The sequence below is a fragment of the Peromyscus maniculatus genome, chromosome 12 (assembly GCF_049852395.1).
Source record: "Peromyscus maniculatus bairdii isolate BWxNUB_F1_BW_parent chromosome 12, HU_Pman_BW_mat_3.1, whole genome shotgun sequence".
NCBI lineage: Eukaryota > Metazoa > Chordata > Mammalia > Rodentia > Cricetidae > Peromyscus > Peromyscus maniculatus.
Window position 1 is genome coordinate 26,404,981 of NC_134863.1, and position 12,003 is coordinate 26,416,983.

At 43.5% G+C, this 12,003-nt stretch overlaps 1 protein-coding gene across 1 annotated transcript in view; it reads left to right on the top strand.

Annotated features, from left to right (window-relative positions):
- Nucleotides 1-12,003, top strand: part of Hacd2 (3-hydroxyacyl-CoA dehydratase 2) — a 95,533-nt gene that overhangs the window by 54,807 nt on the left and 28,723 nt on the right. The window contains exon 4 of the mRNA XM_076548801.1: nt 1,528-1,616. Within this exon, the coding sequence (XP_076404916.1) occupies nt 1,528-1,616 (89 nt within the window). The remainder of the gene's footprint in view (nt 1-1,527; nt 1,617-12,003) is intronic.

Genomic DNA, 12,003 nt, shown 5'->3' on the forward strand with positions numbered 1-12,003 from the left:
CCACCCAATACAGGAGCTAAGATCCAACTGGAAGAGCGGGACACATTCTTAACCACTATGCCATCCCCTCAGTTCCTGGGTCAGGTTTTATATATGAGTCCTTTGTTTTCACCTGTGAGCACTCAGTTGCACCAGTTGTTAAAAATAAAATCCTTTTTCTATGGAATTGTCTTATGCTTATTGAAAATCAACTGGCTGTAAAAGTTCTTGTCTGGACTCAATATGTATTCCATTTACCTATCTCTGCATTTGTATTTTCTTCCATTCATTCTACATGTCTCTATACGCCAAACATTGTGTTTGACATTCCCATGATATTTGCTTTGAGGAACCAAAGTATCCCTCTTCAAAGCCCATGATTCTTTTTAAAAATCCATTGTTTAGCATGATATAGCATCCCTTAAATAAACGCAAAGTGATTTCCTGTTGTAGCCAAGCCTGTGGTGACAATTGTAGCTCCATCTGACTCGTACATGGTCTTTGGCAAGTTGTTATTTGTCCTGCTCTATAAATGTTCAGAAGACTGTGTTTTAGGGAGCGTGAAGAATTGAAATGGTGCAGGATAGCCAGTGAGTTTGCTGAAGAATAAAAACGGTGGAGGATAGAGATGGTCCACTGACTGCTGAAGATAAGGTTGGTTTTAAAGTTAGACAGACACTGGCTGGCATATGAAGGCTCCTGGCAGATGTAGAATTTCCTATGTTCAACCTCAGGGGTCTAGCAAGTAAGAATAGGCCTTGGCAGTAGTGAGGTCAGAGGGAATCAGAAGGGCTGCTGCTTCCATATCTTGTTTTAGAACAGCTCTATGCTAGTTTAAAGTCACAAAGAGAAAAGAATGTTTCCAGGTGATGGTTTGTTTGGGGGTTTAAGGAGGCAAGAATGCTACATGTGGCTTGTGTCTAGGTAGGGGTCATGGTTCTAGCATTTGAAGCCAAAGAAGTGTAAGTTTAGCAGAATTTGATGGTTATTTAAAATAAAGATGTTCTCATGTTATAAACTGGGTGCATTGGTAGGATAATTAGACTTATGCTTGCAGTGAACAGGGTGAGAAGAAATTGTTTTAAAATAATAAATTTTGATTTTGCTGGGCTTGTTGGCCAAATGTTCAAGTTTGATAGCCAGGAACTTTCAACATTAGACACAAGTAGGACTGACTTCCTGTGCATAGTTGCTTAGTCATCATGAAAGCCATATTAGAAAATGAACCATCAGAGTCCCTCCCTGTTCAATGGTTGGGTGGTGGTTTTGTTTTGACTGTAAGTACTAGCAATGCTGTAGTTGGTCACTGACTCTGAAGACTTAAGAAAGGTAGCCAGCTTTCTCCGTTGTCATGGACAGTGTTACTGCTTTGAGGCAGGAAGAAAGGTTTTAGTGGCATTGCCAGAGTTAATCTGTAGCAGCATAGATAAATTTCAGTTGCTACAGATAGTGTTGACTATAGACATTTAAATTGGAAAGTTTTGGAAAACATATTATGTGATAAAACTTAGTACAGTACATTAATTTACCATCCTAAATTTCTTTCAGGAATTGTGCCATCTTCTGTTGTCCTGACTTCTTTCCAGGTGATGTCAAGAGTTTTTCTAATATGGGCAGTAACACATAGTGTCAAAGAGGTAAGTAAAATAAATATCAGCAGTGAGCTTTTCTTGTACATGTTTGTTATGGCTGAAAGTAGAACTCCAGATCATTTAAAATAGCCAAGTTAAAGTTTATGTATACTGCTGCAATTGGGTTAGAAGGGAAAACATACCCCCAGTCTTCATTGTTGCTCAAGAGACAGCTGAATCCTAGTTGAAAACCTGCAGTCTCAGTTCCCATGGAAGTTGGGTGTGCATATTAGCAGCAGCTCAGTTGTATGCCTTGGTATCTGTCTGTAGCCAGCATGTTGGTTCTGCATCATTTGGAGAGAATGGTACCAAGAGAAGCAAACTGTTTCCAGCCCACCAGTCTGGGCTAATAGCCTTTCCACATGTGCCAGGTATAGATAGATGCTCATACAGGGCCTTGGGGTCCAGGGACACTCACCACCAGAGCTGGGGGACAAAACCATCATTCCCTCAGGTGTGAATCCATAACCATGCATTGGTTTGTTTCACGTTGTTTTGAGGAGGATTCTGCTGTTCCGTGTTAGTTTTTTCTCACTGATGTTACCTGGAGAGGTGGGGTATTGGCAAGGACAAGGATTCATCTTTAGCTTACAGTCTCTACAACCTGTTAGCATCACTATGGGATTCCCTGGGGTTCTAGTGAGTGCTTATCTATTAACTTTAATCTTAATAGATTTTGTTATATTCACATGGAATTAGCAGATCCATGGACTTTACTTATTAATCTCTCTCTTATTCTTTCAAGATCTATCCAAACTTACCATGCAGGAAGAATGCAAAATGGTTGTGTACCTACTCTTAGTAACCACAGTTTTAAAAGTTGAAACAGGAAAATAAATTCTAGTGTAGCATATAGCCCTTTGTTCTCATTCTTAATTGCTACATAGTAGGAAAGTTGTGTTCCAGTACCGCGTAATGTCTTCTGTCTTCATTACTCTACAGTCCTTTTACACATTTTTTTCTTTCTTGCTTTTTTTTGGGGGGGGGGGTTGTTTTGTTTTTTTTTTTTTGGTTGTTTTTTTTTTTTTTTTTTTTTTTTGGTTTTTTTTGTTTGTTTGTTTTGTTTTTGACAGGGTTTCTGTGTGTAACCCTGGCTGTTCTGGAACTTGCTCTGTAGACCAGGCTGGCCTCAAACTCAGAGATCCGCCTGCCATTGCCTCCTGTGTGCTGGAATTAAAGACGTGAGCCACGGGTGCCCAGCCACATATTTCTAATGTATATTTCTTCCTCTTACACTTTTTGTATTCTATACTATATAGTACACTATCTGTTTATACTATATAAATTTATACTATAATTTTTTTAGTATAACCAATTACTCCTAATTTTATTTGCCAATATTTTCAAGTAACCTAGAATATTTCTAGTTATAATTCAGTTGTATTCTTTTTATTCCCCCCCCCCTTTTTCCTACAAATTGAACCCAGGGCCTCATGCGTGATAGACAAGCGTTCTACCACTCAGCCACGTCCCCAGCCCTCTTTTTCACATTTTTGTTTTGAGGTATAGTCTCACTAAGTCACTCATGCCACCCTTGAATTCGTTCATCCCACACAGACCTTGAACTGCTGTGATCCTGGGCCTGAGCCTCCTGAGCAGTTAGAATTGCACACCTGTACCACCAGGCCTAGCTGCTTACTTACATCTTAAATGGGTGATTGTGTGCATTCAATAATGAGATGCAGTGTGTGGAGCCAGAGGATTAGCCAGGAGGCTAATATCTGACTGTACTGATAGTTCAGTCACTGTCAGTACAGTCAGATATTGATTATTCAGGTGTTCATGCCTTAGCTACCTCTGTGACCACTCTTCTGCTTATTAACTTGACTACCAAAGCAGGTGGACAAGCTCCCAAAAAATGCTTGCAGTTCAAATGAAGCAATTCTGTTAGAGTCCCAGATTTCCTGGACAGACCATTGAAACAGATTGTCTAAAAGCTATTAGATGTCTTTGTAGATTATAGGTGCTAGACTTGACCATCATCTCCAGTAAACACACTGCCTGCCAGATGTGCAGACTTGACATTTAGCAGGTGGTTCCAAATATAATATCACATTTGAGTGTTATTGTATATACTCATTACATATGCATACTCACAGCTGTTTCTCCACAGCCGGAGTGATCCAGTTTCTGCTAACATTAACATGCCAGTTTCTGAAAGACCCAATGTCGTGGGTCAATTTCCCCATCTTCTTGTCACCTCTGTCCTTGTGTTTCAGGATCCTTTGTTTGTGCCCTCTGTTGATTAGTTGACTTACTCTCTTCTTGAGTAAATAGAATTCAGCACTTTTGCTGACCCAGGATCTCATTCCTTTGCTCTAGACAGAACCACTCATTCATCATTTTGTTGATTCCAGTACACACACACACACACACACACACACACACACACACATACACACACACCAGTTGCCTGACAGCTAAGTTGAAAGCCTTTTACTGTGTTTTTCAGGGGCCAGGCTGCTTGCTGTCACCTGTCCCTAAGCCCTGTGTCTTAGCCAAATTCTATTTTTTCTGTCTTAGTTTCTTAGAAACTGTAATTCCATTTGTTGTGTCCAACATCGCATATGATTTCCCTCCCATTTCCTGAAGCATCTGAAAAATAACTGTTATTTGTCTTATCCAGCTCTGTGCTGTAACTGTGGGAACTGTGTAACTAATGTATCAGTTTCTGTATTTCTCAGTTTCTTTGTCATATTCTTCCCTAAAGGGGACAGCAAGTAATCCACTTGCTTAAAAATCACCTTCTCTGTGGGTTTGATTCTTCCTCTGCCTTCTGTGCTCATTCCTCTTAGTTTTGTTTTGTTTTGTTTTTCAAGACAGGGTTTCTCTGTGTAGCTCTGGCTGTCGTCGATCTTACCTTGTAGACCAGGCTGTCCTTGAACTCACAGAGATCCGCCTGCCTCTGCCTCCCTAGTACTGGGATTAAAGGCGTGCACCACTAAGGCCCAACTCTTGTTTTGTTTTTGTTTTTGTTTTTCCGTAATTTTATGCGGTGTGCTGAGGTAGAGCTCAGAAACCTTTCAAGATCTGACTTTTATGTTGCAATTAGTCACTTCCTCTCTCCTCCCCTTTCATCCCTTTCTTTTACAAAAAAACAGGCTCTTACCCAGGCAGCCCAGGCTGACCTCAAACTCAATTCTCTAGAATCTCTGGCCCTCCTGTTTCCACCTCCCAAGTGTGCCACCACACCCAGCTTGAGGGGTTTTCCGAGACCGTATAGAATGTGATCCTTTCTTGTCATTTTAATTCTTTACCATGGGATACCAGCCACATCAGTGCTCAGATGTACATGTGGACTAAAGGTGATCTGAGGGTTTGCTCTTACAACATAAGGACCCACTCTTCAGCTTGTGACTCCACAGTAGCAAGGTTGTTGAGAAAGGATCTTAGGTGGGCCTGGTGGTGCTCACCTTTAATCCCAGCCAGAAAGCAGGCTGATCTCTGTTTAAAACCAGAGACCCTGTCTCAAGAAAAAAAAAAAGTGTCTCTATACTTAAGCTTTTCCTTTCCCTAATGTAGTCAGTATCCTCCCTACGTTTCCTTTTAAAGAGATTATACGTGTGAACAAAGAAAAGCTGTGCCACAACAGTCAGCATGAGGGGAGAGGGGAGTTACCAGAGGTAGTCCACAACTCTGGCTGACCTATTCCTTCCCAAATTCCCTCCTGTCTGTCCCAGATCTCATCTGGCTGCTTCCACATCTGGCTTCTGCTGGTACTTGCTCCCTCACTCTCTGCCTGGGTCTGAGTGTGAGTCTTCTCATTGAACTGAGACAGGACCAGGATCTTTAAAATGAATTGCAGTGGGCAAGATTCACTTTCTGTTTCTCACCTTGACTCCCTTCAGAAACAAAACCCCACCAGCCTTGCTTGTTCTGAAACAGCTAAGCTTGGCCTCAGACTCCTAGACACCCAGCTAGATCACTGTTCTTTTCTTTCCTTGACCCAGCCCTCTGCAAAACCCACTCCAAATCCTCCTGAGTTTTATAGTAAGAGTGCTGTGGAGAATACTTGGGGGTTGATGTTCAAGACCTCCAACCAAGGGTGGTGGAGAAGCTCTACACTTTCCTGGAGGTGACTGGCATAAAATAAAACTACACCCCAAAGATAGAGAGAACCTCCTCTCCTTTCCTTACCATTTACCACAACAGGAGCAAGGGGTGTGTCCTCACATTCTCTTGACTCACTCCAGGCAGCTAGTTTATTTGGCGCTTCTTTGTGGAAGCTCTGGGCTTCCTGACATTTACTCTACTATTCTTGCTATTCATCAAGATGCTTACAAATATGTTGAAATCAGTATTTGAGAAAGTAGTGTCTGGTGCCTTATTATTGTATTAATTATTGTTTGATACATGATAATTTACAGAAAGTTTTATTTTTTGTTCTTGACGGCTGTCTCTGGAGGTTGATTGGGCCCTCCGTTACAGTTTGGAAGCTAGAGAGGCCAAGTGACTTTCACACCAGCAAAGTGCAGATGTGGAGTTAGACTTCCGAGTCCAGGGTCTTGACACCTCATCACAGTTGCTTACCTTCTTCTCAGCTTCCCCCTCCTTGTGGAGTAGAGAGCCCCTGCCAAAGACCCAGGTCCTGCTTCCTCTTCCACGGTTCATTCTGCCGTGAGCATATTGAGGTGTGACTCTGCCATGAAATCCCTCGGACACCGGGTGCAGATCGGCAGTGGCGGCCTCCCTCGGACTTCCCTGCAGTGTACTTTGTGTGCTTTTGTTACACGGCATTCTAGTTCCCTTTCTGTTTCTGTGATCAAAACACCTTGACAGAAGCAGCTTCAAGGAGAAAGAGCTTTTCCACTTTTCCTCAGCCCACTCTACACTGCTGCGGTCCAGTACCCAGAGGAAGGAGATGGTGCGGCCCACAGTGGGCTGCGCCCTCTCTCCCACATCAAAATCAATCAAGACAGTCCTCCATAGGCATCCATCTAGACCAGTGCTCTCAACCTTCCTAATGCTGCGACCCTTCAATACAGTTCCTCATGTTGTGCTGACCCCCAGCCATAAGATTATTTTCATTGCTACTTCATAACTGTCATTTTGATTACATAACTGTAATACTGATACTTCGTAACTGTAATTTTGCTACTGTTATGAATCGTAATATTCCTGGAGGTTTGCCACAGGGGTTGTGACCCACAGGTTGAGAACCTCAGATCTAGACAGTTCTTCACTGAGACTCTTCTCGGGGATTCTAGGTTGTGTCAAGTTAACAAGTGAAATTAACTATCACAAGGTCTCATGGCTCCTGGGCTGGCCTTGAACTCCCAGGTAGCTGAGGATGCCCTTACACTCTTATCCTTCCATCTCCACCTTGAGTCGGTGACCCCTAGTCTGTACTACCACGTGGTTTATACAGTGCTGGGGACTGAACCCGAGCTTTCACGAGTTCCCCAGCCCCACCTCTCAAGTTGTGTTACTGCTCTCGTGGCTCTTGAGTGAATCTCTCTAATTCACTGACTTATCTGCTTGAAAGTCCTAAGACTTTTTACAGTTAGGCCGGAATTACTAAGAATGTTTATTTAAAATGCAGATTTCGCCAGGCGGTGGTGGCACACACCTTTAATCCCAGCACTCCGGAGGCAGAGGCAGGCAGATCTCTGAGTTTAAGGCCAGCCTGGGCTACAGAATGAGTTCCAGGAAAAGCGCCAAAGCTACACACAGAAAGCCTGTCTCAGAAAACCAATAAACAAACAAATAAATATTTTTTTTAAAGGCAGATTTCGGGTCCCACTCCGGATATAGAGGATATCTGGGACCAGGGCCAACGAATGACTTTTTCAGATAATCTTATGAATTCTAAGCTTTGAGAAATGCCCTAAAGATACCTGTGTTCTGTTGGTCTCACCTCCTTTCTCAGTCCTCATTCCCAAATCCAAGAGCCCTAAATTCATTCTTAGATGAGTTGTTCACATATTTATCTATAAAAAGGAGAAGCAAATTGAGTATACTGTAAGGGCTACACAGTGACTAGCGCCCCCTGCAGGTTTTTAAAGCTTGTATTCATGTGATTTTTTTTTTTTTTCCGAGACAGGGTTTCTCTGTAGCTTTACACCTTTCCTGGATCTCTCTCTCTGTAGACCAGGCTGGCCTCGAACTCACAGAGATCCGCCTGCCTCTGCCTCCCAAGTACTGGGATTAAAGGCATGCGCCGCCACCACCCGGATTCATGTGATATTTTTATGGACTATCAACAGATACTTTTGAAATGCTCTATTTGACTTATACTAACAAACTTTTTTTACATGAAAACACTAGTGAGTTAGAAGAGTATTTCTCACATTCTAGTAGTGTGTACAAAAGCAGACTAGACATTTTGTTAGAATATATATTTGATTTCTAGAGATAAGATTGGGTCTTTTCTGGGTGTGTTCCTAACCTGCTCTCACGTGCATGTACCCATACACAGACACATACATACACATTTTTTTTTAATTTTTTAAAAGATTCATTTAGTTATGTGTATGGAGTGTTTTGTCTGCACATACGTATGTGTGTACCACATGTGTGCCTGATGCCCTATGGAGGCCAAAAAGAGGGGATTAGATCCCCTGAAACTATAGTTTGTGAACCACCATGTGGGTGCTGGGAAGTAGACCTGGGTCCTCCGAAATAAGTATTCTTAACCACTGAACCATCTCTCTAGCTCCACATACACATCTTTTTAAAAAGGTAAAATAAGAAAGCCACATACTTCCAATATATAGTGGCACACAGAAGGGAGGACTTGGGCCATACAAAGGAGGTTTGGGATCAGTGCAGCACTGGAACTGAGCAGGGCAAACATCTAGGGTGTGGGGGAGCTCCAGCAGCCTTGAGCAACCCTGCTCTTGGGGTCTTCCCATTTGTAGCTCATGTGTTTAATTTCTCGGGCTGGCTCCACTGTCCTCCATTCCTGGTATGTCAGTTAGCTTCTGTACTACCAACAGAAATACCTAGGAATGCAGGGCTCTGTAATTCTCCAGTTATCACGTCCCTATACAAAGTCCAGGCATTCTAACTCCTTAGGAGGGAAGTCTGGGGCGAGGGCTGGGGATATAGCTGGAGTGCTTGTCTAGCATTCAATAAGCCCAGTTCACGAACGAAATGTGGCGGTTTATGCATGCAGAAGAATCAGAAGTTCAAAATGGTCATCAGTTATATAGGGATTTGGAAGGTAACATGGGATACTTGGGGTCCTGTCTCAACAACAATGAAAGGTCAGTGGTGGGCTGGAGAGATGGCTCAGCAGTTAAGTATACTAGCTCCTATTCCAGAGGACCTAGGTTCAGTTCCCAGCACCCACAAGATGGTAATGGCTCACAGCCATCTATAACCCCAGAGATTCTAATGCCCTCTCCTGACCTCTAAAGTCACTGCATCCACATTGTGCATGTATGTCCCAGCAAACCATAAACTAAAATAAATAAACTTTCTTTAAAAAGTCAATTGCTACAGCTTTAAATGATAATAGTGTCCATTCCCTGGCTTCCAGGGTGTTCTGGTGGCCTCCCTAGGAATTTCCTTCTACCCCCACCCCCCAGTACTGGCAGGTCACAGGATGGCAGAGGGTACACAGAGACATCTGGGATTCCTCATTGAGAGAGATCATGTAGAGACAATCCTAGGATGGCAGGCTCCAGAGATCCCTGTTGCATTCTTAAAGATCTAAGGAAATCCTTAGAAATCTTTAAACCACAGAAAAGAGGCATGGAAGTCCAGCTGCCTCACACTGTGGCCCTAGCTGCATGGTGCCCACACAGCCCTGGAGGTTGTGTAGGAGGTCTCCACCTGAGACAGTGTTGGGCAGAAGCTCTCTTCCTGGGGACTTCCCTAGAACCATGCCTGCCCTAGACAGTCATACTATTTTTCAGGTAATGGAATTCAGCATTCTAGAACATGGAGGCTTAGTGCACATCATGTATGTGAGGCAGTTGATGATTTGTCTTTGACACTTGCAATTTAGGACACAGCACTTGAGCTTCCTGAGGCCTTTCTTGTTTGTCCCACTCCTCCCTCAGTCGTAAAGTAAGACTGAACACAAGGTGGCAGTAGCTAGAGATCCCGGGCAGCCCCTAAGGAAAGCGGAGAAAGGCCACTGTAGGAAGAAGAGCTCGTCCTCTAGCAGTGGTCTCCTCCTTCCTCCGGGCCCTCTTCTCTTTCATTCTTCCATGTGGGCCCTCCAGCTAGCTTCACAGAGTTCCGGTGCGGCCCATCCTGCTGCTGGAGGTCTCTAATCGTAGCGTGCCACCCACAAGCATGGTGAGGTGAAGCAGAAAGAGCAGCTCTGTACCCTTTTTGTTCAAGGAGGGGATGAGATACTGGGTCTGGAGGAGTGTCATTGCCTTCTTGAATGCTGTGCCTGGACTATGGCGGTCTCTCTGTACGCTTCTCACAGTGATACTTACCCATCTCATACTGCTGAGACACAACTCAGTATCCTCTAGTCCCCTTGAAAGCTAGGCATCTAACGTTCTCCCATTCCATCTATTTCTTTACTTTCTATTTTAAATACTCCTGTAGGTGGATGCACATCACCTTCACTTTTAAAATTAGCCCACTCCTAGAGGCAAAAACTTCATTATTTGATTGTTAATCAGGCACTGTCAAACTTTATAAAGACAGCTCTCGGGGAAAGGCAGCACACTGGAACACCATTTCCACATCGGATAGTTGTGGGCACTTAGTAATGTGCCTCTTATCACTGCTAAATTGCTCTCTTGCCCTTGCCTATCTTGGGTGATTGTGGCAGAATCAGAATGTCTATTTTTCTCTCTATTTTCTGCTTGCTGATTTCTAATATTCTACTTTAAAATATTGAAAATACTGAGATCCTTTAAGTTTGGCCTAGGTTCACGTCTGCCATTTCATGCTGCCTCCTTCTCCCACAGTCTTGACTCCTCTCGGCTCTTACCAGACTCCCTGGAGCAAGTTTGTCATTCAGAATAGGATGTCCTCTGGTGATATCTCGTTGTCATTTGCTTAAAAACCACAACCATCTTTGTAAACTGTTCAACACTGTCATCACTCCATACAGAATGTAGCCAACCCCGCCCCCGTCAGTTTATAGTTGAGTAAGTTCAAGCTCAGCAAAATCAGGAAGTTGATGGTTCTCCTTAACATTAGTCTTTTTCTGCTGTGATTCACACTGCACCCTGCATCGTCTTCATCCTCGTGAGTTCCCCTCCAAACAACCCAGCACGTGAAGCTTCTTGTGGTATTTCTTTTGCTTTCTCATCCCTGGGGCTAAAATCTGACACACAGCCTCCCTAGGTGTCAGATTCAGCATGAGAAGAAACAGCACCAGATCAGTTGTCTAGAAGCCTGTACATGTCTTCATTCTGAGAAATGCCATTCAGAGGAGGAAGGGCTGGGACTGGCAGGGAGTGTCCTGGTCACTTTGCTGAGGCCTCTCATGAGCTGGAGCCAAGCTTGCCTTAGCCTGCAGCTCCAGTCCTTTCAGGCTACAGAGAGACCTGCTTCTTTCTCTGCTTCAGGTCCCAGATTTCAGGAGGTTTTGTGCGTTTTGCATTTTAGTCTTTTAAAGTACTAATGTTTCTCGCATTATAATAGATATTATGGATGCATCAGTGGAGTGCTCTACATCACTCCTATCTTTGATAATTCTGACAAAGTAGCTTATTGGAATGTGTTCTCCTCAAGCATATACACCATTGGGTTGTCTTAATATGCGCATTGCAGCTGTCTGTCAGTAGTGGGCAGTGTGTTCGGGGCCAAATCTTGTCACTTGCACAAAAATACTTGGCTTTTGACATCAAGGGAGCAAGAGTGAAAAAAGAAAAGTGTTACTTGAACTTAAAGTAATAGTTTCCCAAATAAACAGATGCAGCTGGCTGGGAGCAGCCTGAGCAGTAACATGCAGGACGAAGCATGTGTCAGGAACTGTGCCCATAGTCGTGACGTCAGTGGAGGGTTAGTGAGTGAGCTCCGACACTCATCTGCAGTTTTCATGTGAAGTGCCTTAAGATGCTGGTTTACACGCATTGTGCATGCAGCATTCTGCTCCCTCCGTTATTTCATCCAGTTAGATTTTCATGTTTAGTGAATGACCATAATACTTTTTCAAAAAAGCAGCAGAAAACTTAGGAGTGCTCGGTATGCTGTTCTTTAAATAAAGGATTGTTAATTTTAAACAAATCCTGATAGTGGGGGTGGCATTCATGGCCCTCTCCCCATATGGTGCAGAGGTAGCAATTGTTGGTTCTAAAGGCCAGTCACAAGGCCACATGGGTCTCACCCTTCAGAGAGATTGTTCACTGTGACAGCATGTCCCAGGCTCACCCTTGTTGAGAAATCTATCACATGCCATATTGAGTTAAATGGTGCCGGTGGAATATAGTGAGCATTATTATCTGGATGAGTTTAGAGATCCTTGTTTCCCACT